At 40.4% G+C, this 25,822-nt stretch overlaps 1 protein-coding gene across 1 annotated transcript in view; it reads right to left on the reverse strand.

Annotated features, from left to right (window-relative positions):
- Positions 1–25,822, reverse strand: part of Mtmr6 (myotubularin related protein 6) — a 34,713-nt gene that overhangs the window by 6,979 nt on the left and 1,912 nt on the right. The window contains exons 2-9 of the mRNA XM_021649049.2: positions 17,156–17,272; positions 14,302–14,464; positions 12,222–12,379; positions 9,544–9,672; positions 5,520–5,654; positions 3,024–3,156; positions 2,106–2,215; positions 1,629–1,754 (exon numbers count right to left, since the gene is read on the reverse strand). Coding sequence (XP_021504724.2) covers positions 1,629–1,754; positions 2,106–2,215; positions 3,024–3,156; positions 5,520–5,654; positions 9,544–9,672; positions 12,222–12,379; positions 14,302–14,464; positions 17,156–17,272 — 1,071 coding nt within the window. The remainder of the gene's footprint in view (positions 1–1,628; positions 1,755–2,105; positions 2,216–3,023; positions 3,157–5,519; positions 5,655–9,543; positions 9,673–12,221; positions 12,380–14,301; positions 14,465–17,155; positions 17,273–25,822) is intronic.

The raw sequence follows: 25,822 nt of genomic DNA on the forward strand, positions 1-25,822 counted from the left end.
CATCTTGGGCCCTCCAACATCTATCCATCCTGACTTGTTATTCTCCCGAACTTCCTCCTCTGCTGAGCTCAGAGATGAACAGGACCCCCAGAAGCTGACTCAGCAACCTGGAAACCTGGATGAGGGGCTCCTATCCTCCATTGCCACTCAGTCCATGGCCAGTCCTCCTTTGTCAATGACCCCAGAGCCCATTGCCTCTACTTGTGTGCGCCCTGCTGTCTTACCTTCAGACCTCCTCCCTCTTCAGCTGGCCTAATAGCAGCTATCATGGACCCAGAGCCTCCATCCCACTTCCTTCTGCTTTCAAGGGGCCAAGGTATCTTTTCACAGAGCATCTCTCAGTAAGCTACTGCTTCTCCTTTTATATCCTCTAATGGCTCTCATTGTCCAGAAGGGAAAGCACACCTCAGTGTCCTCTTCCTCAGGCTCTCACTCACTCACTCGGCCTATCTCTCATGCATTACCTACATCTAAAGGGTCCTGGTCATTTACTACATGGCTTTATTCAGATGCCTGAAAGATGCACTAAGAATATCATTCCTCACTTATACTTGCAAAATAAGCTTAAAGTTATCTTATAAAATGTTTTTTTGGGGGAGTCGGTTTTTTTATTTTTTTATTTTTTTTTCCTAAGACAGTGTTTCACTGTCCTACAACTAGCCCCACAGGCCAGGCTGGCTTAGAACTCACAGGTATCTGCCTGCCTCTGCCTCCAGAATGCTGGGACTAAAAGTGTGCTCTACCATCACCTGGCCACTAAATATTATCCTTGTCACAGGACTCTGTTTAATAATAATGTAAGCTTAAAAATCTATCTAATATTTTTTCTAATAATACTTATCATGTATTTCCATGTAAATATTGTTTTGTTTTTAGACAGGGTCTCATACAGAGTTCAGGCTGGTCTCATGTAGCTCAGGCTGGTCTCAAATTGATAACATAGTAAAGGATGACAATGAACTCTTGATAGACCTATCTTCACCCCCCAAATGCTATGCTTACAGGCCTAGATCAATATACCTGGCTTTACGTGCAAAATTGGAAGTTGATCTAATCAAATACTAAGCAGGAAATAAACAGGAGAAAAAGTCCTGCCTAGAAGAAGCATGTTCAACTAGAAATTTGGTTTCATAGAGAGAAATGACTCCATGCTGTTTCACTTAACATCAGGGTGCTGTAACTCTCAATATGATTTACAGTTAAGTACTTACCTTATTTAAGTACTGTGTTACATTTGTTAGACAAAAGTGAGGGAGAAGATATATACAATTTGTTGTAACACTTTAGGGTAGCAGTGGTGATGGTAGGATGTTAACCTCCAAATCTAAAGTATTTTGCCAAAAAAATATATATACATATAAATATATATGTACATATATACATGTGTATATGTACATACATATATATACACGGCACAAATGGAGATCAGTCTGACCATAGGTCCTCTGCCACAGAAGCACTAGCATCAAGGGTCCCAGGAGGCTTTAACCGGATCTGGCTGCCCTGTGCAGGGTCAGCTGCCTAGCAGATTCTATCAGCTGCTTGACCTTAGTATAAAACTGTCTCTGACTACTGCCAAGCATCTCCAGGGTAAAGAACTCACTGGGTCCAATGGAACAAACCCTTACCATGAATCCTTTCATCGTCCTGTAGTAGGAATCCAACAAAAGCGAACCGAGGGAACAGACTTGGGAGGTCCTATCCCACCCATCCGAACAGTGGACCAGCACACTTGCATTTTCAACCACTATTGCCTGAAGGGAAAATGACATTTAGATTCTTAAAAAATCCCTTTTATAGAAATCAGTCAGGTCTTGTACTGAAACCCACACCAGAAAATACACATCATAAGAGCTGGTCCTGCAATGACACTACTGCCACTGCAGAAGTAAAATGACAAACACCAAAAACAAAGCAAACAAACAAAAGATGCTTGTTCTAAATAGTTGGGGATTGTAAACTCCATATTAGGTACCACTTTAAAGTGAACCCATTAAAAATGTGAAAAATAGTAAAGGTTGTCTGAGCAGAAGAGATTTCTGTACCAAGGCTAAGACCATTCTTTCCCAACCATTATAGACCCCAAATCAATGAATGATAGTTACTTTGGCTAAGAAGATCGCAGCATCCAAAACAGCCTTGATATGGCGAAGCCAGCCTGAGCTCTCCAAACCAGAGTAGAAATCGTTGACAGAAAGCCCCTTGCTGCCATTCACTACAAAAGAGAGAAGGTTTTCAATCAGAGTGCCCGCTCATCTTTTCAGGATCTCTCAAGAACTAGGGAAAATGCATACAATGAATGCACTATTAGAGCTGAATAACACTTTGGGAAATACTTTTCTGTCCTTCCTTATGCTTAAAAGAAATGTTCAATCACCTTTAAAAAAGTAGCACAAATGTTTAACTATTTCATATTATAATTTTTTAAAACTACACCATGATTACTACAGTGACTACTCAATGATCTCTACCAACAGTGATCCGTAAACCATTAGAACTGCAGGCAGGGCAGCTACCGCCCACACTATGGCCACTCAAGTGTGCTGAAGGGAGAGGTGAGGTAAGACAGCATTGCTTTCTAAGACTGGATGATGTAAAGCTCTTGCTGGCTGTGGCTGGGCATGCCTGTGATCCCAGGCATGAAGCTGGGAGGCTGAAGCAAGAAGATGGGTATTTCAAGGCAAGCCTTGGCTACAGAGGTAGTTCGAGGATACCTTAGATTAAATGAGCCTCTGTCCCCCAGAAAAGTATGAGTAGGCAATTGAGCATGAGAGGGAGAGGAGGGGGAAGATGGAGAGAGAGAAGGAAAGGGAAGAAAGAAGAGGGGGAGAGGAGGGAGAGATTATTCTATCAGTTTTATACTGTCTACATGCTAAAAATAAGACTTTCAGTATATTATTAACATCATTCCCACGTTTTCTTTAGTCTGTGAGTGACTGACAGAACATTCAAAGCCCTATGTGACTACCACTGTATTTCCATTGCACAAAGCTCTCCAAAAGGTGTACAGTAAAGTATCATACCTTCCAGTAATTTTTGAAGGCTGGATCTCATGACATGAATATTTTCTATTCCAACAAACTGAAATCTAATATTAGAATAGTTGTCTTCATTTTCATAACCTTTTCCAGCTGCTCTGTTAGCCATTGCATTGAGCTAAAATTAAAGATTTTAGAAATTTACAATCAAGTTATTTTTGTCTTTAATTTACCTAAATGCCATAAAAACACTAAGTCACACTTCAGGAGAACATTTAAAGAAACATCAAAATTGAATAAGCTACTATTTTTTAATAGGCCAAACTGCCACATCACCAGCAGTGAAGAAACAGTGTGCAGAGAAATGTGGTTGTTACACAGAGGAAAATCCAGCAGACTCAAAATTTAAAAAGATAATTCAGCTGCATTCATTTCTGTGACATCTCAAAATTAAAAAAGAAACGTTTCCTGTGTACATCTGGATTTGGAGATGGGTAGGCTGGAGAGCTCGGTCTACAGAATCGGCCTGTGAGATCAAAACACAGATGCCCTGAGAGGCAGATGTGAACTCTGGCTCTGTGCCACGAAGCTCAGCACTGGAGACCCAGCACTGTGCCACAGCTGTGTCATGCACAGCATCATCCACCAGCCTAGCTCAGCTCCAAGGATCGTGCCCAAGGCAAACTGCGCTCTAGAGGAAACAGACACTGGCCCGAGACACCATCAGGATTTGGCTTGCTGGCTTCTTTCATATAGTATGTTACTATAATTACTCTTCTTTTCTTATGAGTGTCGATAAAGAAAATGACCTAAATTAGGTGAAAGTAGCTTCTTTTTTTTATTTTTGAAAGTAGCTTCTTATTAAGTGAATGGGCCTCAAGTTGGTAGCAAGTACAGGTGAATTGTACCCACGAACTCACCAGTTACCCAGCTATATAGAAAGACTGAAGCAAAATTAAAAATGTGTCCACATTACTTCTTAGTTTTAAACTTAGAAAAGCAAGCAAAAAAAAAAAGGTTTTTTTTGTATCAGTGACAATTATAAAGATAAAACTACTAGGTCTTGAGCTAATAGTCAAACCTCATCTTCAAAATGTACATATTATAATTACTTTTTATATATAATACCACCTAAAAAGAATCAGTAGATTACAAGCCTCCAGTAACAAGGGAAAAGATTTTTTTCTTTATGAGGCATTACCAACTCTTGAGTCTTAAGAAAGTCTTTTATATTTAACAAAAGATTATCAATACCAATTTCTAATTTTTAATACTTTCTAATTTACTCGAATTATTCTCAACTTCTGTATTTTCCATTGTCTTTTGTGAGATTGCACAGTGATGAAAATCACTCTAAAACAGCTATGGTTCCTTTCACAATGCTGCCTAAAATTGCTTGTGTTCTATAGTGCTCACTCGCTTTTTCTCATCGCTTTCTCTTATTTTCTCATCATTCCAGATTTTTGAAGAAATCCTCACTATAATTCTGCCAATGTCCTTTTGTGTATCCCACCAGCTCTGCATGCGATGCTATAATAAAAATCAAAATAAAGTTAGCTGTCACCATCGACGATTGTAATTACTCTACTTTCAGGGTCCTATATGAGTCAGCTGTTTACCGTGCACATAAAAAAAAAGTATTACGGATTCTGAGTCAGTCTCAGTGGTGAGAATTTAGCTTTTACCACTGAAGCCAAGAGAACAGCGATTCCCTGTACAGTACATTTCTCAAGTTCAATGTTTCCTTTGTTAAATAATTGTTTCCTCTATTTTCTTAATCTTTCAAACTATGGCCAAATTACTTTAACACAAAGTGTTTTGTTAATTATCAGTGTTATTAACAAAGAGTAGTAAGCTGGGTGTGGTGGTGCATGCCTACAATTCCAGCATTTACGAGGTGGAGGCAGAAGGGTCAGGATCCTTAGATACATAGTGCAAATGCCACGTGAAATCCTGTCTCAAAAAAACTAGAACATATCAACAACAACAACAACAAAAAGAAAAGTAGAGGAGGGGGAAAGTATTAAGAATTTCTATTTTTTTTACATCACACACTAACTAGTACTTCTTCACAATAACATAAGACTTAACATCCTCAAGAGTTCCTTATCTGGCCGTGTGGTGGCACACATCTTTAATCCGAGCACTGGGAGGTAGCGACAGGAAGATCTCTGGTGGGTTCTAGGCCAGCCTAGTCTGCATAGTGAGTTCCAGGACAGCCAGGGCTACATAGTGAAACCCTGTCATGAAAAAAAGGCAAAAACAAAACAAAGAAACAAAAAAGCCCAGGGTTTTGTTTGTCCATATGTACGTGTATGTGTTTGTGTGTGTGTATCAGGAGACAGAAGAAATCATGACCTAGGGCACTGAGAACTGGTCTCCTAATTTATCCCTCAGAGGACTGATTTCCTTTATAGCATTAGCCTTGGTTAATTTAAAGCCACAATTCAGATTTGTTATATCTTGGCAAATATATTTCTTCCCATTAATTAAAGACAGAAAACAATAAAGATAACAGACTGCACAGTACTGGATACATACCTTGGGCCTGGTATCGACAACATACATGTAGCGATTTCCTGGGTTGGCTTTACTAATGGCTTGAAGCAAATGTTCGTCCTCTAGGCACCTGGCACTGAAGCCTGACAATGGCTGACTACATCGACAAATGGCAGCCTAATTTTAAAAAGACAAAAACCAAAGTATAAAAAGACTCTAAAGGCTTTAAAAAAAGACTCAAAGTGTTAAAATCAAATATGCAATCTATTTAAAAGCCAGCAAGAAAATTAGATGGCCTTAACTTTAAAAAATTATTTGATTTAAACATTTGCTAGAATCTAGATGTTGCCTATGTTTCCTGTGTTTTGAATGAAAATGGCCCCCAAAGACTCACAGGGATGGCAATATTAAAAGTGGACCTTCTTGGAGTAGATATGGTCTTCCTGTAGGAAGTGTGTCACAAGTGTGGGCTTTGAGGCTTCAGAAGCTCAAGCCAGGCTCACATTCACTTTCTCTTAGTTCTGCCTGCTAATCCAGATGTAGAACTCTCAGCGATTTCTACAGCACCATGTCTGCCTGTACACAGCCATGCTTCCCGCCATGACAATACTGGACTAAACCTCTGAACATGTAAGCTAGACTCAGTTAAATGTTTTCCTTGATAAAAGTTGCCATTGTCATGGTGTATATTCACAGCAATAAAACCCTAGTTAAGACATTTTCCAATATACTATTCTAAATGTTTCCTTAGCTAGTTTGTACACACACACACAATCAAATTTAACATAAGTTCACTGCTGTGGCCCTAAGTAGCAGGACTTGGTCAACTGTCTATCAAGGAGCTGAAACCAAGGACACATCTGCATTCCAGGTTTTAGATGAGCTACAAGGTACTTTTGGCTCAAGTTCAAGTAACAAAGATGAGCTAACAATATACATAGAATAGGAAATTTTAAGATTTTTATTTCTGTTTTTGAATGTATGCCTAGGCAAGTGCATGCCACTGTGTGCAGGCACCCTTGGGGGCCAGGAGGGAGTATTGGATTCCCTGGAGCTGGAATTACGGGCAGTTTTGATCTGCTGAGTGTGGGTACTGGGAACTGAACTCAAGTCCCCTGAAAGATCAGAACACATTCTTAACCACTGAGCCATCTCTCCTTCCCTTAACAGGAACAACATCTTAGGCGGGAGAGGTGGCTCAGCAGGTAAGAGCACTACACAGAAATACATTCAGGTAAAACACCTTTATGTGTAAAATAAAAACTATAAAACAAACATCTGAAATTTAATTTCCTACTAAAAATCAGAAATCTTTTTGTGAAGTGACACATAAAGATGAGAAAAGATAATCTAAGGGGAGACATATCTATAAAAATAAATTAATGAATATTTACTGTATTTTAATTCCTTAAAAAAATTGAAAGATTGTTGGGTGTGGTGGTACAAGCCTTTAAACCTAGCACTTGAGAAGCAGAGGCAGGAGGATTTCTGTGAGTTTGAGGCCAGCCTGATATACAAAGTAAATTCCAAGACATCCATTGCTACAAAGAGAAACCCTGCCTCCTCACATGCCGAAAAAATCTTTCTTTAAAGATTTAGAAATGTATCTCTGTCTTACCCATGTTGCCTCCAGGTTACATTCTAGTAGCATATCATTGGGGTAAATGTTTGTTCATTTTACATGCACACATAAAATACAACCACAAAAATTACAGTGGCAGAAGACAGTGGGGACTTTATGTTGTGTTTTGTTTTCGTTTGTTTTTTTGAGACAGGGTTTCTCTGTGTAGCCTTGGCTGTCCTGGATTCACTTTGTAGATCAGGCTGGCCTTAAACTCACAGAGATCCCCCTGCCTCTTTCTCCCTGTGCTGGGATTACAGATGTGTGACACTGCATGTGGCTTGTTACATTGTTTTTAATATTCAATAGTTCTTTCCTATTTTCTGGGAAAAAAAAAATTAGTTATTTATTGCTGGATGTGGCACCTTACTTCTCTGAGCAAAAGCAGGGCTTTCTGGTGTTGTTTTAAAGGAATCCTGTGCTCCACATTCCTTTTACACCCATTTTTTGTTTACTAGGTCAACAAGGAGTATTTTTTAGCCAAGCTTTCCAATAAACAACATAGGCTAACAGGGTGTGTCAGAGGTGACCAGGTAACTTCCTATGGCTTAAGGTACTACAAGTAAATTAGAAATGTCTGTTTAAAAACTTACCTGAACCAAGTTCTAACAAATATACAACATATGAAGCCACCAGGACAAGCATGGACAAGAAATTTCAACAGAGGTGCAATGACATTTGGAGATAACAACAGATTGTCAGCTGGTTTGGCAGAGGAAGTATCTGCTACAGGAAGGAGCTGAGAGAACCCAGCAGCAAGATGAGAGCACTGGAGCTGCACCCGAAGGGAGCAGGGCGTGGCTGAACACACACAGAAATGGGCTGAGACCTCTAGATCTTTCCTTCCTGAACACAAAGTTTAGCGTACAAAGGGGACTAACCGTAAGAATGGGCACAGCAATGGATGGGCCTGAAGCTGTGAACTTTCCGAATCAAGAGGATGAAATATAGTCTACCCAGCAGAATGTGAGCTGCCTTCTTAAGTGTTACGTCACACAAAATCCTTTTGCTGATACACCAGCAAAAGCACAAGCTCTATGAAGAAGCCAAATGAACAGCAGAAAAGGAAAAATGCAAAGGTATACTTCAGGCTTCTAAAAACCTAGAATATGAACAGAGGAAGAGAAAGCCACACAGAATTCCTTAAAAAAAAAAAAAAAGTCTGCTTGAGAGTTGCTGACATCAAATCAGACAAAAGGACTCAAGAAATTCAGAAAAGAGAAAGAGCCCTTAAACATCACAAAGTCTGAGAATTAAAGAATCTGAGAGCTGGATAAGAAATACAGCTAAGGAACTCTTATAGAAAACAGAAAAACATTGCAAGTGTGAAAATAAACCTGCAGAGATGGAGGCTTGCTTACACAGAAAGTTTGTCAACTAATAAAAGCTAGAAGAAAAAAAAAACACGAAGAAAATGAACAGAAAAAAGAAACACTGCAGAAACAGAGAAGCTCCTTCTCTAAGCTGAGACTGGTGTTCTGAGTAGTCTGCAAACGACATATCAAGGGACATCAGTCACTATGAAATCCAAAACCAGGGAAGAAGAAAAACCTTCTTGGAGGGGAGGGGAATGTGTTTCAAAATCAGTTTAGAAAGGCGTGGGAGTCAGAGATGGCATGGTCTCAACCATGTGGAATCTGTCTCTGAACATCAGTCATTAGCAAAGAAGCACCTTCCAAGCTGGGGAAGATACACAGAGCACACTGAACACACAGTGCACCTCCTTTCAGGAAGCTACAAAGGTAAGTTCCCATGGGTTGGGGGTGACGTTCAGGGACAGAGAACCTGCTCAGTATGCAGGAGACCCTGGCTTCCGGCAGCAGCAACACATATGTGCAGACACACAGAAAGAGCAAGCCCTGCCTCAGCCCTCATGTGGATACGCCTCTTTTACCTCCTCCTTACCAAATCCTTTCCGTGCGGACACTGTGCAGACAGAGACCACATGCTCTGTGTTCTCTTCCTGCTTTCAGTGCTTGCCTTGGCATGAGCAAGCTATCCTATTTCTCTAAGTACAGGTAGGGCTAAAGGAAAACTACAGAAAAAAAACAAAATCTCTCTATTCACTGGACCCACTATTAAAGAATTTCTGAAAAAGAAAAGTAGAAAAGGTGTACTTCAGGGAAGTTTTGTGTTAAAACTCAAAAAATAATAGTGAAAGCCAGCATGTCTCTGTTAGCAACACTGCAACAGCAAATCTACCAAGTGAAAGTTAGCATTCACTGCTGGGCATGACTCCTTTGACCCCAGGCCATGGGAAGCAGAGGCAGGCAGATCTCATGAGTTTGAGGCCAGCCTGATCTACATAGTGCATTCTAAAACAGTTACTTACATAGTGAGGTCCTATCTTCCTAAACAAAACAAAACAAAAAAGTTAGTGTTCTTCTAGAAGCTTAGAGCATATCCCTAGTTCACTGCATTTATAGAGTCAGGGAAGGCTCTTACCTCAGTGCCCTGTCGGCAGTAGGACAGGACTGGAAGTCTGCCCTTGCTCCGGAAGTTGGAACTGCCCACAATCACTGGCCGGCTGGCTGTCCTTGGAACATATATCTCTCTGGGGTAAGTCTCACAGACCTGGGAATATCAAAGGAAAGTACTTAACTCCAATCTGAAACTGAGAGGCTAGTGGAAACAGGTGGATTAACTGCAGATCTTCACCTCTCCCTCCATTTCCTCCAAGTCCAATGCCCCAGTCTCACACCCAGTTCTGTAGAAGACCTTCTACTGTGGCCTCTACTCACTCTCTGTCCCCATTTCCAGGAGACTAAGCAGACCCTGGTGAAAATACACTGCTTTCCTCCCTCCAATGACCCTGTGCATGCCCCTCCAGCCTCCCTTTCAAAGTGTCACCTCCCGGGAATACCCAATGACCACACCTATCAGGACATCAGAAAATTCCCCACCAAACACACAGCCAACCACACTCTCCTAAGAACCAGAGAAGAAACAGAAACCAAGGAACAAAATACCCAGCCAACAGAGACAAAACCAGACACCTAGAATTACAATCTTCCCAGTCCCAGATCCCTAGACACCAGCACGACAACACAATACAGCAAGGACAATATGTCTCCACCAGAGCCCAACTACTACAGCAGGCACTGAGTATTCCATCATGGCTGAAACACAAGAAAGAGATCTTACAACAGCCTTTCTGAAGACAACAGAGATCCTTAGAGAGGTAACAAAATAAATCCCTTAAAGAAATCTATGTAAACACAGTGATAGAAAATGAATAAAAGCATTCAAAACTTGAAAGTGGTAATAGAATCAATAAGGAAGCCCAAACTTAGAGAAGTATAGAAACAAAAACTTTAGAAGCTTGAACAGAAACCATAGAGGCAAACTTCACCGAGAGAGCACAAGACATGTATTCTGGAAGAGAGAATCTCTGCCACTGAAAACACAATAGAAAAAATGGGTAATTAGTCAAAGAAAATGTTAAAGCTAATGAAACTTCTGACACAAAACAACCAGGAAACCTGAAACACTATGAAAAGACCAAATAGAGAAAGGAGAAGAAAGCCAGATGAAGGGCAGAGAAAATATTTTCAACAAAAACATTGAAGAAAATTTCCCCAACTCAAAGGAGATACAAAAAGCCTACAGAACACTAAATTGACTGGACTAGAAATGAAGGTTCCCCTCATCACATAATAATCAAAACACTAAATGCATAGAACAAAGAAAGTATATTACAAGCTGCAAGGGAAAATGAACATATAAAGGCAGACCTATTAAGATTACACCCAGCTTCTCAATGGAGACTCTAAAAGCTACCTGGACAGATATGCTACTGACTCTAAAAGACCACAGTTGCCAGCACAAACTAGTATACCCAGCAAAACTTTCAAGATGGATAAAATATTTTGTAATAAAACCAAATTTATACAATATTTATCTACAAATTCAGCCATACAGAAAGTGCTAGAATGAAAACTCCAACCTAAAGAGGCTAACCACACCCAAAAAGACACAGGGAATAAGTAATCCCAGACCAACAGAATCAAGAGGAAAATGCACATGCATGTGCACACACACATACCACCATCAAAATAACAGACAACAACAATCATTACACACTGATATTTCTCATAATGGTCTCAATCCCTCATAAAAAGACACAAACTAACAGAAAGGATGTGGAAACAGAATCCATCCTGCTGGATCCAAAGACACACCTTAACATCAAGGATCTATCACCTCAGGGTAAAAAAAAAAAAAAGGAAAAATTATATTCCAAGCAAATGGACCTAAGAAGCAAGAAGGTGCAGCCATTTTAATATCTGACAATATAGACTTTAAACCAAAACTAACCAGAAAAGATAAGGAAGGACACGACATAACCTGTCGAAGAAAAGCTCCATCAAGAGGACACTGCAATTCTTAACACCTATGCACCAAATACAAGGGTACCAAAGTTCGTAGAAGAAACACTACTATATCTTAAATCACATATTAACCCTCATACATGGATAGTCAGAAACTTCACTCTCACCAATAGACAGGCTGTCCAGGTAAAAATTAAATGAAAAACTATTGGAGCTAACAGACAAGTAGGCCAAAGACATATCTACAGAACATTTCATCCAAACACAAAAGAGTATACCTTCTTCTCAGCACAACAGAACTTTCTCCAAAACTGACTACATACTCAAGCACAAAGCAAGTTTCAACAATACAGAAAAATTGAAATAACACCCTGTATTCTATCAAACCACCACAGAGCAAGGCTGGATATCAACAACAGAAAGCCTACAAAATAATGGAAACTGAACAACTCTCTACTGAATGTAAGATGTGTCAAGAAATTAAAAGACTCTCTAGAATGGAATGAAAATGAATACACAACACACCCACACTTAAGGGGCACAGTGAAGGAGGTTCCAAAAGGCAAGTTCATAGCACTAAGTGCCTACAGAAAAAGAGATAACAAATTGGACAAATTGTGAGGCAAATAACTAAATAAATAAATAAATAAATAAATAAATAAATAAATAAATTCAGCTTTTAAAACATTTAAAGAAGCGAGAGCAGCATGCTGTTCTACAAATGGCTGAAACCGTACCATGTGCTGTCCTCTAGAACTATTTTCTGACTTGCTCCAGAGGCTGCTTGCTTACCTTGTAGTCTCGGTTGACATCAGACAATTGCCAGTTTGCATTGGGCACTCCCATCCTCTCATATTCCTCAGCAAGGTCAATAAGTTGCCAACCATTTAGTCGTTCAGAATCATTTTGTTTGGGATTATAAGAGAAGGCATAGAGATCTTCATATTTTGCTGCAAAATGATAAAAGTCAACACAATGGAGTTTATAAAATAGTGCACTATAAATAAAACTCCATTTTTTTCTTTGACGTCTTCAAAGAGGTGGCTAAAATGTGATCATTCACCTAAATTTAATATTTCCTAAATTCCGTAAAAGAAATGACAGTAGCTAAAGGCATATGTATGGACCTAATATTTATGTCATAGCAAAAGGCGCCTTAAAAGTTAAATCTTCTATGGCATGCTTTTTCTTTTTTTTGAATGTTAAAATTTAAAAACATAAAGACACTTCTTACTCATCATTTTCTCCAAAGCACTGCAAACAAAATAACATGACTAAAAACTAGAAATGGCCAAGTGTAGTGTATGTCTAAAGCCCCGGCATTCACAAGACCAAGGCAGAAGGACTTTTAAGTTTGAGACCAGCCTAGACTATAAACATCATGGGAGCACATAAAAGAAAAAAAGGGAGGGATAAAACAATAATAAACAAAACAGGGATGGCAAGGAGAGCATGAAACTGCATTCCATATTCTTTCTGAGTTAATTTAACACGTATAGAAGTTTTGTCTGCCTTTATGTCTATTGAACACATTTGGTCCTGGTGCCTATGCGGGTCAGAAGGTATCAGAACCTCTGGAGCTGTAATGACTGATGGCTGTGAACTATCATGTGGGTGCTGGGAATCAAATCTGGGTCCCCTGAAAGAGTAGACAATGCTCTTAACCACTGAATAATCTTCTCCAGCCCTAGAATTACCCATTCTTATAGGTCAGTATGGACCAAACCAGCACTGACATCTTTGTTCTATATCTTGGTTCAACCTAGGACAACAAAATATATCAGACTCTATTTACTCAGAGAGAACACGGACCTGCTTCTAGATCACTCATGTGGGCCTCCATCTAAACATTTAACTGAAATCAAAGCCAACAAGTAATTCAAGTTACTTTGGGGAAAGAAGCCTTTAGACACCCAGGCCTGGGTAATGGTAAGATTCACATTTAGGCTTCTATCCCTCCAAACTCCTAGCTACTAAGACAGAATTTACTCTTGTCTTCTGGTTCATCTACCACCCTAGCTATGCTATGAGGACCATGACCTTCTGTGGCTTTTCACTGAATAACACCTCTTTCACTAGTAGAGAAAACCCACATTAAAAAGAAAATGAGGAAAAAAAATTAAAAAAAAAGAAAATGAGCCAGGCATGGTGGATCACACTTTTAATCCTAGCAATCAAGGAGACAGAGGCAAGTGGATCTCTGTGAGTTCCGGGCTATCCTGGTCTACAAAGCAAGTCCAGGACAGCCAAGGCTACAGAGAGTAACATTATCTCGAAAACACAGAACAAAATGAGGGGCTAGGGAGATAGGCTGGTCATAAAGTGTTTTCTATGACAACACAAGCACCTGAGTTCAATCCCCAGCATCCAAGTGAAAGGCCCGGCATGGTAGCACAGGTCGCACATGGCTGTAATCTCAGTGCTATGGAGGTGGAAACAGGTGGCTCCCTAGGGCTCACAGCCAGTCAGTCTCACCTAAACTGGCAAGTCCCAGGTCCCAATAACTCTCAAACAACAAAGTGGATAGCTGCTAAGTAAAGATACTGGACGCTGACCTCCACGTACACACGCACACATGTGCCTCTTATCTGCTATTTGTTTATCAAGAACGTTTTAATGTGTTAATACAATCTAAGTAACTTCAGGCTTCACTACAAATACTTTTCATTATTCCTTCACTGGATATCATTCTTACAGTTCAAAGCATTAGATTCTATTATTTCTAAACCATTTGGGGGTATTTCTATGGTACTGAGAGAGTTGACAGAACAAATGAACCTAGGTATAACTTAAAGATAAAATAACAATGACATCTTAAAGTATCCTGGAAAACCCAATTGAGTATGTAAGCTTTGCTCTCTAAGAACAATACCTTGTTTTGACAGTTGTAGCAGTGAATTATAAATATCATGGCAATCCCTTTCCCTGGGAACAATGAAATGCACAGTCCTGAAGTTCTTGCACTGAATCACGAGTGGGCATCCAGAAGTGGTCAGAGCAAGCTTCTCCACAGAGGCAATATGGTGGTGCAGTATCTACAGTTAAATAAACATCTCAGTCACCAACACACAAAGCACTGATATTTGTTCTTATCTAGAATGCATACACATTAATACTCAGTCTCAGATGTTATGTGCTATCACACTCAACACATTTTAATGCCTTGATGCCTGAGCCAAGAATATGTTATCATCTCTGTTTTCTCCATGTCAATAAACAGTAGCTGAGTGAGTGGGCATAGTCCAGCAGCAGAACCAGGGCAGTAAGAAATATGGCCAAGGGTCTCCCTCTGGAGTATGCCATCCCCTTTCCTAGTCTTTCTATTTAGGGCGTTATTGCATTTTTCTTATTTATCATTTGATTCTCCGGACTAGAATGTGCTCTCCATGAGTACAGAAGTTCTGTGCTAAAACTGTCTATTATTTCCAAAATGGTGACATGAAAACATAGCAGGTACTCAGTAATTACATGCTAAAGGAATAAGTGGATAAGGAAAGAAGAAAAGGCATCAGGTAGTCATGACAATCTTGAAGAACAAGCTGAGAGGATCAGCAATCCTGGACTCAACACATATAAAAAGGTACTGTTAATGAAGAAGTGAGGCAGGATAGCTAGGTGTCGTTCATGCCTTTAATCCCAGCACTAGAAAGGCAGAGGCAGGAGGATCTCTGTGAGCTGGAGGCCTGGTCTACAAAGTTAGTCCAGGACAGCTAGGGCTATTACACAGAGAAACTCCTGTCTTAAAAAAAAAAAAAAAAATGAAAGTGAGGCAGGTTACATGCAGTCAATATGCCAAAAGGATGGGACAGACAGAAGCTTCATTGCGAACGAGCTGGGTGAAGCAATGAAGAGTAAGAAAAGAAGAAGCAGCTAATAAATAGTACCAAATCCCCATGTTAGGCCATCCACCAGATGGATTAAGAACTGATGTGTAGACAATAAAACTTAAAGCTTCAGAAGAAGAAAACACAGGAGCTTCTTTATACTGACACACAGGAAGGTTTCTTAAGTGTATGACAAATGAACAAAACCAAAGAAGAAAACTGAGAAACTGTGTTAAAAACAAAATATTTAACTAAGACACGTACACAAAGGCATACAAAAGACTGGCTGTAGAGAAGAGCTGGTGATGACACACAATCTGACACAGTGTCAGAATCCAGAACTCCTATAAACTCAGAAGTCGGGCCAGGGGATGCAGCTCAGGGTAGAATGTCTGCCTTGCACAACAGACCCTTCTCTAGTACAAAAGACTAAAATAAAATTTAACATCAATACATAGTGACAAATAATCCAGCAGAAAAAAAAAACCAAGAGCCAAAACAAACCTCTCTGTGCTCAGCACACTAACAACGTATCATTTTTTTATCTTTACTATTATAAAATACAAAAATCTATTATACAAATTTATCAAAATTTACAATATAGACAAACAGGGTGTACCATCTACATACAAAACTGGCTATTATTTCCAAAATGGTGACATGAAAACACAGCAGGTACTCAGTAATTATATGCTAAAGGAATGAATGGATAAGGAAAGAAAAAAAAAAGGCATCAGGTAGTCATGACAACCTTGAAGAACAAGTTGAGAGGATCAGCAATCCTGGAATCAACACATAAAAAGGTACTGTTAAAAAGGTAGATGATACACCTTGTGTGTAGGACAAAAATGACCATATAGTTAATGCACCCATGACATATTTGACTTTTTCTTAATTTGTATACTTCTGCAGTGTTTAAAGTTACAAAAAAACTACCTTATTTGGTAATTGGGCATTAAAATGCTATGGAATATACTATACAATCCATATGACTGCTAACATGCACAAACATACCTAGACTTAAAAAAAAAAACAAACTACAGGAACAAAGAGGCATTTTCTGTTTCTACTTAGAAAAGGTTAAAAAAAGAATCTGATATTCTACATAATTCCATATTACAAGTGGTATAAATGAGTCATAGAAAGGAAACAGAAAAAAATTCTGATTGACATGTGAATAGTTACACATGTCTGCAAGCCCACCACTCCAGAAGATGATAGCAAGTTCAAGGCCAGCCTGGCCTATATAAAAAGACCCTGTCCAATTCTCCCCAAGCATGGTTGGATACCATAAAAAGCTAAAATGTTACGCTCAGGATGCGAGGCTAAGCACTGCACTCAGGGTCAGCCACTTTGGACCCAGAGAAGAGCATGTCTGATTGCATGCTCTGAGAAAAAGGTATCGGACGGGTCTGATGCTCTTTGGGTGGATGACACCTAAATGAACATCGGTACAAAGTCCCAATTTATTTCTAATATCAGAGATCAGACCTCTACTCTTGCCTGATGCATCTAAAACAAAAAGGGGGAACTATAGAGAGCTGCGGAATGCTATGCCTTAAAGATGGAGCTGGTTTCTGCCTTCCACCTTCCCGATGGTGAGTGCTCTCTGTCACGAACAATTCCACATTTGGCTAAGGCTGAGGATGTGGCTTGCTTCCATGTATGTGGACCTATCTGCATTGCCCACGTGGCACGCCTGGGTTGGCTACCCAGAGGCTATTTAAGCTGTGGGCTGGCTTTCCCCAGGGTCCGAGGATTGTTCAAGGTTCCTGAATAAACTGCATTGAAAAAAAAAAAAGACCCTGTCCAAAACAAACAGCAAACAAAAGCAAACTCCACAGAAAAATTGGTTGAGATAAAGCAGTCGATTTTTACTGTATGGTAGACAGTCCACCTTACCCAGGTTTCCTTTTGCTGAGCATCAATAAATAACAGATGTGTGGCCGTAAGATACAGTGTTCCTGTCAGTGACTTGTTGTTGGTACTAAACCGGTCAAGTAACTTTACTTGTTCAACCTAAAAACAAAAAGGATGTTATTTTCATTTCAAAAGTAGTTATTTTTATTTCTGTTGCTGTGATAAAACATTCTCACCAAAATCCACTTAGGGGAGGAAAAGCTTTATTTGGCTTATATTTCTTCGTCCATGACCAAGGGATGTCAGGGCAGAAGGCTGAAGCAGAAACCATGGAGGAATGCTGCTTGCTGGCTCACTGTGGATTACTCCCTTGCTCCCAGGCTCATGATTAGCTGGCTTGCTTACATAGCCCACTACCAATCCAATCTAGGCAATTCCTCAGTCAAGGCTTTTCCACTCAGGCTGAGTTAAGTGGACAATTAAGACAGCAGCATAAATACATTTTTCTAACTCCAGGAATTACATATATCATTATCAGTTTTTTAAATCTGTTTTGCCCCCAAACACAAGAAGTTACTTAACATTCAGGGTAAAATTTCATCTGTCTTTTGAAGGAACACATAAGTCACAAGCAACACAGATATTTAGATGCCAATGTAACCTAGGGAAGATTTTAAGAAACTAATGTACAAGGAGCAAGGAGTACAGGGTGAGTGAGCAATCTAAAAGCCCACTTTACTGTATGTACTGCCAAAGAGTATCTAGTGTGTAGCAGTTTCTTCCAAGATTGAAACATTCCATATTGCAGGGAAGCTCCTTAATCAGGGAGGCAAACAATTCAAAATAGCTTCAGGAAGTCCCTGAAACTGACCAGATTCTCTAGGCCCCTCCTCCCAGAGTAGGTAATAAAAATGCTGCTAAGAGTCATTATCAGACAAGCCAAACTGCAAAGAAGACTCTGAGACCAGACCCACTGCCTTGCAGAAGCTGAGACTAGAAACCAGCTGAGCCACCTGGAAAAGGTTTACAGCAACCAAGTCACTTAGATGGGACACTCTCCAACCTGTTGAGGTGCCTGCAGACTGCGCTGTGTTTCCAGGTTCCCAGCTTTTGTGCAGTGTAAGCAGTGCTGGGGTGGGCTTTGGTGAGTCAGCTGTCTTCGAGTCTTGTGTGGTTCTGTAAAGAACCCCTCACACATATTCCTGTAAGTCCTATAAAACCCATGGTTCATCCAGTTGGACTTTGGTGTTATCCGTACTTTGTTCTGTTGTGGGCTCCCTATCTGGGGTGATCAGAGATATGTGTATTGTCTCTCCAAGAAGCTTTGTCATAAAACACTATTCAGTTTTAGCTTACCTGTAAAATCAAGTGATCATATAAAGTTCTAGAAATATACTACTGGGAAAATTAAAGCAGGAAATCACTGTTTGCAACCTCCAGCTTATATTCCCCTCACTGCTGCACCAAACATGGCTGCTGTACAGCCAGCTGTGGCTCTTGCTCTCTGGCTGTCTTCTGCTCAGCCCAGTGCTCTAAACCTTGTCCTAGACTCACAGATCTTATTTAGAAAGTTAACTTGTTACTTCTGTCACTTTGTTTCTTCCTTTGCTGAGTTCCCTGTCCTCTGTTGCACTGGCCCCCATTAATGCCTCGGATGGTGAGATCTACACTATCACATAAAGATGACAATATCAATGTGTATTAATTCTAGCACACACATCCATGCATACACCCACAGCTGCCACAGAATGCAGAGCGGGATCAGGGCTGGTCTGAAGACTGCAACTTTAAATTTTAATGTCATTCATTTCATAGGAAAAGAAGTAAAACAAATGCTACTAATGTAGTTTTTAATGTACAGCTGTATCACAGGAGGCTATAGACAGTTCTTTTAATTGTGTAGATCTTCAAACCAGAGAGCTCACCATTATATCATTAATTCTTTGTTTATTATTGTTTTGTTTTTTGAGACAGGGTTTCTCTGTGTAGCCCTGGCTGTCCCGGAACTCACTCTGTACTCTTTGTACTATTTACACTTAGCAGAATAATAGTAACAGGCTGGCCTCAAACTCAGAGATTTACCTGCCTCTGCTTCCTGAGTTCTGGGATAAAAGGCATGGGCTATCACACACGGCTTACATTATTACCTCTATACTTTCCTAATATTTTTCTTTTTCTCTTACCAACTAATGAACATTATGAAATGATCATTTCCAAGGTAATCAATAGCTACCACTTAAAAGGCTGATCAGCTTCTCACCCTTCTTCACTCCCTATAATTTACTTCCATGAAGAATTCCTGCTTGTGACATCACTGCTTAAACAAGTTAAAACTTAAATGTAACTAAAGAAAAATATTTAATAAAAGATGTTGTTATTTCTGTCACTTTCTTTCTTTGGCCTCCTTTTGTACATAGGATGGTGAGATCTACAATATCACATAGTTATGACAATATCAATGTGTATTAACACTAGTACACACATTCACCCACGCACCCATGCATGCATGCACAGCTGCCACAGAACGCAGAGTGGCACATCGAGGGTCAGTCTCAAAATATAGGACAAAGGATAGGAAGGCATCTTACACACCCAGATGAAGATTCACCTGCTAGTCACTATTACTTATGCTCAGGGGCCCATTCTCCTTTTTTGGAGACGGGAGGTAGGAGGTAGTTTTGCTAGTGAGTCCAGGCTGCCTTGGATTTTTTCATCCTCTTGCAGCGGCCTCCTGAGATGTGGGGTTGAGGCATTACAGGCATTCCTCATCTTGGGCAGCTAAGGACCCACCTTCTATATGAATCTTAATCACTGTCACTACTTCAGACTATTTGCTAATGACTCCCCAAACTCTGACTGAACTCTCCCAGTTCTTACCATCTGCTAAGAACATTTCCTGACATCGTGTTATGATAAATGCTTGACGTGTATTACTTGTTTTCATTTTCACAGTCTCAGTGGGAACTACATACAAGTAGCAGCAGCTAGAACAAGGACAGTGGTTCCAATCTTGTATGCTCTAAATCCCAAACAGCAACACTTAGCCAGGTATTATGCTGTCTGCACTTGAACATCTTAGGGGTGGTGGCTTGCTGTTTGCCTCCTTCCCCTTATTCCGCATTTCATACATGACTTCTGTCATGCCATTCACATCAAATTGCCAGCACTGGAAATCATCCTTCTGACTTCTCCTCTCACCTACTCACCTATTGCTCCTTCCACTCACCATCTCTGCTCCTTCCACTAATATCAGAGTACTTGCTAAGCTCAAATGAAAGCCTGTTCAAGTGTCTGTAAAACTAGTACAAATCTAAGGACAAGCACTGTCTCTTTTTTTCTTTCTGAATCCCCCCAGGTAGCTGGAATAATATTTGATACAATGGATGTTTATTCACCTCAGATGAACTGCCATGGAGAACTTACTTCTCATAAGGAAAAAAGAAATGGAAGATGCCCATAGTATACCACTGGTCCCTTGGTCCATTAAAGGGATTTATAAAATAGATTCTTCTTTATCTCGTTATTCTATTATTTCCCTATGCTAACTAGCAAATATTCATTCAGCAGTCCGTGCACAAGCCAAATAAAAAATAAGTAGAAAAACCACTAGGAAACAGTTATTATTGAACATGCTCTACTGTCTGTCTGTCTGTCCGTCTGTCCATCCATCATCCATCCATCCATCCATTTATTTACTTTGGTAATACAATTCTTATTGGTGATTCCAGTTCTCTGTCCCCACATCATTAGCCAATCAGAGAAAAATTCCTTGTTTTAGAGTATTCTAGAATACTTTACAAGGATTTTCTCAGAGGACTACAAAGAACTACAATATTTTTTATGGGTCTTCATCAAAGTGGAAAATTCTAGTTAGAGATGCTCTAATAAACTATATGCTTATTTCCTGCATGTTAGATCTTTAAATTTGGCTGGCTCTGTGAATGAATCCAAAATCAAAGGATACTGTTTATTCATTATTGTTGGCTTGTCAGCCTGGGCACAGAAAAAGGAAAGTGAGTCAGAAAAGCCAGTCTGGAAAACAGTTGACAGAGAGTTAATCACTGATTTAGTATGTACCAAGTTACATCAAACCAAGGAACTACGACAGTGAAAATCATTACATATAACCAACAGCTTCTACAGCATCTCAGCATATGGATATAGCAAACGAGGTCATTAATCTGAAGTTAAACCAAAGCATTTACTTTCTGCTTAAAGTTCTGGAGAATATGAGTAGTTTGGGGGAAACACTCATTATTCTGCCCTTTACTGCAAATCTGCCTCCAAAAAAAAGTGCTACAATCACTGACAGACAAAGTAAATGCCAGGCTAGAACCCAACTGCTCCTTGCCATTTCCCCTTCCACCTGGGTACCTAGGCTTTTCTTGGGCATGTTTTAAGGTACCTGTTTTGGAAGCAACCACAACTATTTTAGGTCACTACCACCGGGGCTCCATAAAAACAGCATCAGGATCCTTAGAAAGCAAAAAGTAAATGGGAAAAGATAAATGGCAAAAGAATTAAAAAAAAAAAAAATGGGGCAAGGAGAAAGAAACTGAAGATGCAGTCACTTTGTTGAGGGGTGGGAAGTGCCAGCTCACATTACTTAACTGAATTGCTGCCAACTACAGGTACACTAAGGGCTTACAGGAGAAACTCAAACTTCAACTGATTAAGACTCTGGAAATGAAAAACATAGGGCATCTTACACAGAAAATTACAGTGTAAGACGTCTAGACACCTATTTTTTCCTCTCTGTGATGGGAGAAGACCAAGGGCCTCCTTCAACCAAACTTCTGTGATCAAGGACTGCTCTTATTCCACAGCTATGTTATACTGCGGGCGGTGACCCAGTGCAGAGAACACAGCCAGCTACTGGGAGGACTGTGCTCCCTTTCTCTAGCCACACATCTCCTGAGACTTTGAGATCGCTCTACAGACATCCTGTGAAGAACTAGCTGTGGAAAAAGAAGAGGACATTACACTGGTATGCGCGAGGCAGACAGTAAGTGAGGACATTGACTCTCCCATCCTGTGTCCTCAGTTGCTGGGACATCTGGCAGCATAAGTTATCAGTGAAGCGACTATGGACTTCTTAAGATGGAAAAAGAATGTTCTTGGGTCATAAATACAGTGGGAACTTTTCAGTTCTAGTTCACTTTGCTCTTCTGCCATGTTAAGCACAAAGTTTCCTTTCTCAGAGTAAAAGCAAAGATTTACAAAGGCAGCTAACAGCTCCATGAGTAAAAGCACTTGCTGCCAAGCCTGATGCCCTGAGTTCAATCCCGAGGACTCATGCAGTAGAAGACCCACTTATGTAAGTTGTCCTCTGACACATATGTTGAAGTGCTCATGTCTTTCTCTCTCTCTCTCTCTCTCTCTCTCTCTCTCTCTCTCACACGCACACACACACACATACACACACACACACACACACACTTTAAAAAAAGTTTATAGTGGCCTTCAGAAGTCTGAAGTAACTTGCCTGTCCCCCAATTTTAATATTCTCTAGGCATTTTAATATTCTCTACGCATCTCCTTCACACACCCTGCTCCAGCGTTCTCACTAGTTCTTTCAGGCCTGAAAAGGAGGATGTTCCTTCTTGTTGGGAACCCCCTTCCTCTCAACAGTTCCACATTTATCTCACTGCTTTGTAGTGTCTCTCCAATGGCACCCTGGTATTCTCCAGGGTTCCTGTTTACTTTATTTGCTCTCTCAGCATTCACCACCATCTAACACAGTGTAGATCCAACCATCAACTCTATTTATTGTGTTTCCCTCAACTACCAAATACATTTTCTCAACTCAGTTTTTGTCTGTCCAGTTTACTGCCATCTGCCTAGTTTCCTAGTATGTACAACAGTGCCTGGCCCAAGTAGAAGGCAGAGAGGGGCATAATGAGCACAGAGAAAGAAATCAGAGCAAGAAGAATCATCTCTGCTCCTCTGACTCACAGCTTCCATTTTATTCTTTCTTCTCCCCCTCAGCACCTTGACTTCTGCATGCACCTTTCTGCAGGTCCCTGAGCCCTAGTATCCCTTCTCTTCTCTGCGGAGTCACAAAGTACTCTCTTACATAAGCTCACCCAGCAGAAGACTATGAATGATTACCTAGACATCCACACTTTCTTCCCTTCCCAGACCTTTCTCCTAGCTCAACACCTTCATGATTAGCTGGTTACTACATAAAACGCTTACCACCTAGTTTCTCTCAGCCAGCTCTTGTCTCTACTCTTCCACATGGCTCCACCTCTATACTCCAATCTCTTTACTTGATAACTATTCTATTAGGCAGGGGAGTAAGGTAGTGAAGAGAGGCTTTGTATCAGAAAAACCAGAACCCAGCTCCCACCAGCAATCAGTGAGCCAATAATGAAATCCCAGTAAGCGAACAGACACAGGACAAGTGATTTAATCTTAACAAACTGCAGGTTTCTCACCCGTAACATGGGTTAGTACTAATGAAGGCCAAAATGGTATTGTACTTGGGTTAAGTGTTCAAGTATGCCTCAAAATCTAAGATCTTAAAGGCTGAAGAATTGGCTTGGAGGCTAAGAGCACTTGTGGCCCCTATGGGGGACCTAGGTTTGATTCCTAGCATTCACATGGTGGCCCACACTCCTCCATAACTCCAGTTCCATAGGATGGAATGCCTTCTTCTGACCACTGTGGGCGTCAGGCATGCATGTGGCACATATACATCCATGCATGCAAAACACTCATATATATGAAAATCAATCTCTAAACCTAAAACTGGGGGGCTAGGGAGATGGGTCACTGGGTAATAGCATTTGTTGCTCTTTTTTGTTTTGTTGTTTTTCGAGACGGGGTTTCCCTGTGTAGCCTTAGCTGTCCTGGACTTGCTTTGTAGACCAGGCTGGTCTCGAACTCACAGATTTGCCTGCCTCTGCCTCCCTAATGCTAGGATTAAAGGGGTGTGCCACCACAACCTCCTGCATCTGTTGTTCTTATAGAGGACCAGTGCCCAGTTCCCAAGTGAGACCTCACAACCATCAGTAACTCCAGCCCCAGGGAATCTGACCCTCACCTAACCTCCTCGGGCACCAAGCACACACAAGGCTCACAAACATCTATGCAGGCTAAACACCCACACATAAAATGAGTAAAACTAATAAAACTTTAAAAACAAAAAGCCTAAAGGTCTCCAGGCTGGGGAGAAAGCTCAGTGGGAAAAGCTCAGAGCACTTGTTCTGCAAACACAAGCATCTGAGTTTGAATCCCCAGCACCCACGTAAAAAGCCAGCCACAGTCACATGTGCCTGTGTCCCAGCACTGGGGGAGCAAAGTCAGGACATCTACAGAGCTCAGCAGCCTGTCTGAAAGGTTGACTATCTGGTTCAGTGAGAGAACCTGTTTCAAGGCAAACGTGACGAAAATACCATGACATGCCTAACACTGAATTTTAGAGCTAGAAAGTTAATTAGTACTCAGCTGAAATACTGACCTCTAATAGCAGACCACAAAGCAAATGGCAACTCTAAACAATACAAAAACAAAAAAGATAAAACTCTTACTTATGAGAAATTTAGAGAAGAAAAGCCCTTTTAATTAGTATTTTCTAAATTTAACAAATTTCATTACAACTACTGATGCTGGGAAAGCACGCCTAACCTTTGGAGTTCGACATTAGTTTAAATTCTAACTGCCACATGTGGCTGACCTGACAGGTCATTTGAACTCAACAATTTCTTCCTCGTCTATAAGTGGAAATGCTAAAACCACTAGCAGGGCTCATTTTAAAATCAGTGATTGTCCTAGTTCTATTTTGGTTGCTGTGATAACTGTGTCATAAAGCAAGGATTTATTTGACTTAAAATCTCAGGTCACAACCCAGCACTGTGGGAAAGTCACAGTAGCAAGGGCTTGAGAAAGCCAGTCCCATCTCTGGTCAAGAGCAGAAAGAGAATAAACGCATGCATGCTGTCCCCTTGCTTTCTCTACTTTCGTGCACTCAGGACCCGACTACACAGTGATACTGCCCACATCAGGATGGACCTTCCCTCTCCAACCCAGCTAAGAAAAAAAAAATCCCTCACAAGAGTGCTCCCAGGCCAACGTGATCCAGGCAGTCCCTCACTGGGACTCCCTTCTCAACTGACTCCATATCATGGCAAGTTGATAAAAGTAACCATCACATCTAATGAATTATCATATATGTAAAATGTGAAATTATGACATTACATAACTGTGTTCCCTGACGTAACTGCCTAACAGAAGATAAGTAATTATTCCTTTTCAGAAACAGCTGTTAAACAATATTTAAAAAAAAAATCACTGAACAGTCATACTGCATTATAGTCAATTTAAAAATGTTTATTACTTATACTCGAGGGTCGGTGGCCCTGTGTGGAGCTCAAAGGGACACTTTCAGAAGCTGGCTCCTTCCTTCCTTCCACCAGGTGCGCTACGGAGAACCTATTCAAGTTGTCAGGTTTGGCACCTGGCACCATTAGCCACACTGAGCTCTCTTGACAGCCCTACACACAATTTTGATCAGGGTAACTAAGCTTCCCAGAGCTTAAAACAGCAACGTGAAATACAATATTTTTTTGCTGCAAATTAAGTATGTCTAGAAGAAGACTACACATAATAAAACAAAGATTTGGCTATGTTCAAAGCAATCTCATAAGACTGTGCTTTTTCCAAACCATAGTTTAAGGAAATGGTACAGTCTATATAACAATTATC

This window comes from Meriones unguiculatus, chromosome 9 (assembly GCF_030254825.1).
Source record: "Meriones unguiculatus strain TT.TT164.6M chromosome 9, Bangor_MerUng_6.1, whole genome shotgun sequence".
NCBI lineage: Eukaryota > Metazoa > Chordata > Mammalia > Rodentia > Muridae > Meriones > Meriones unguiculatus.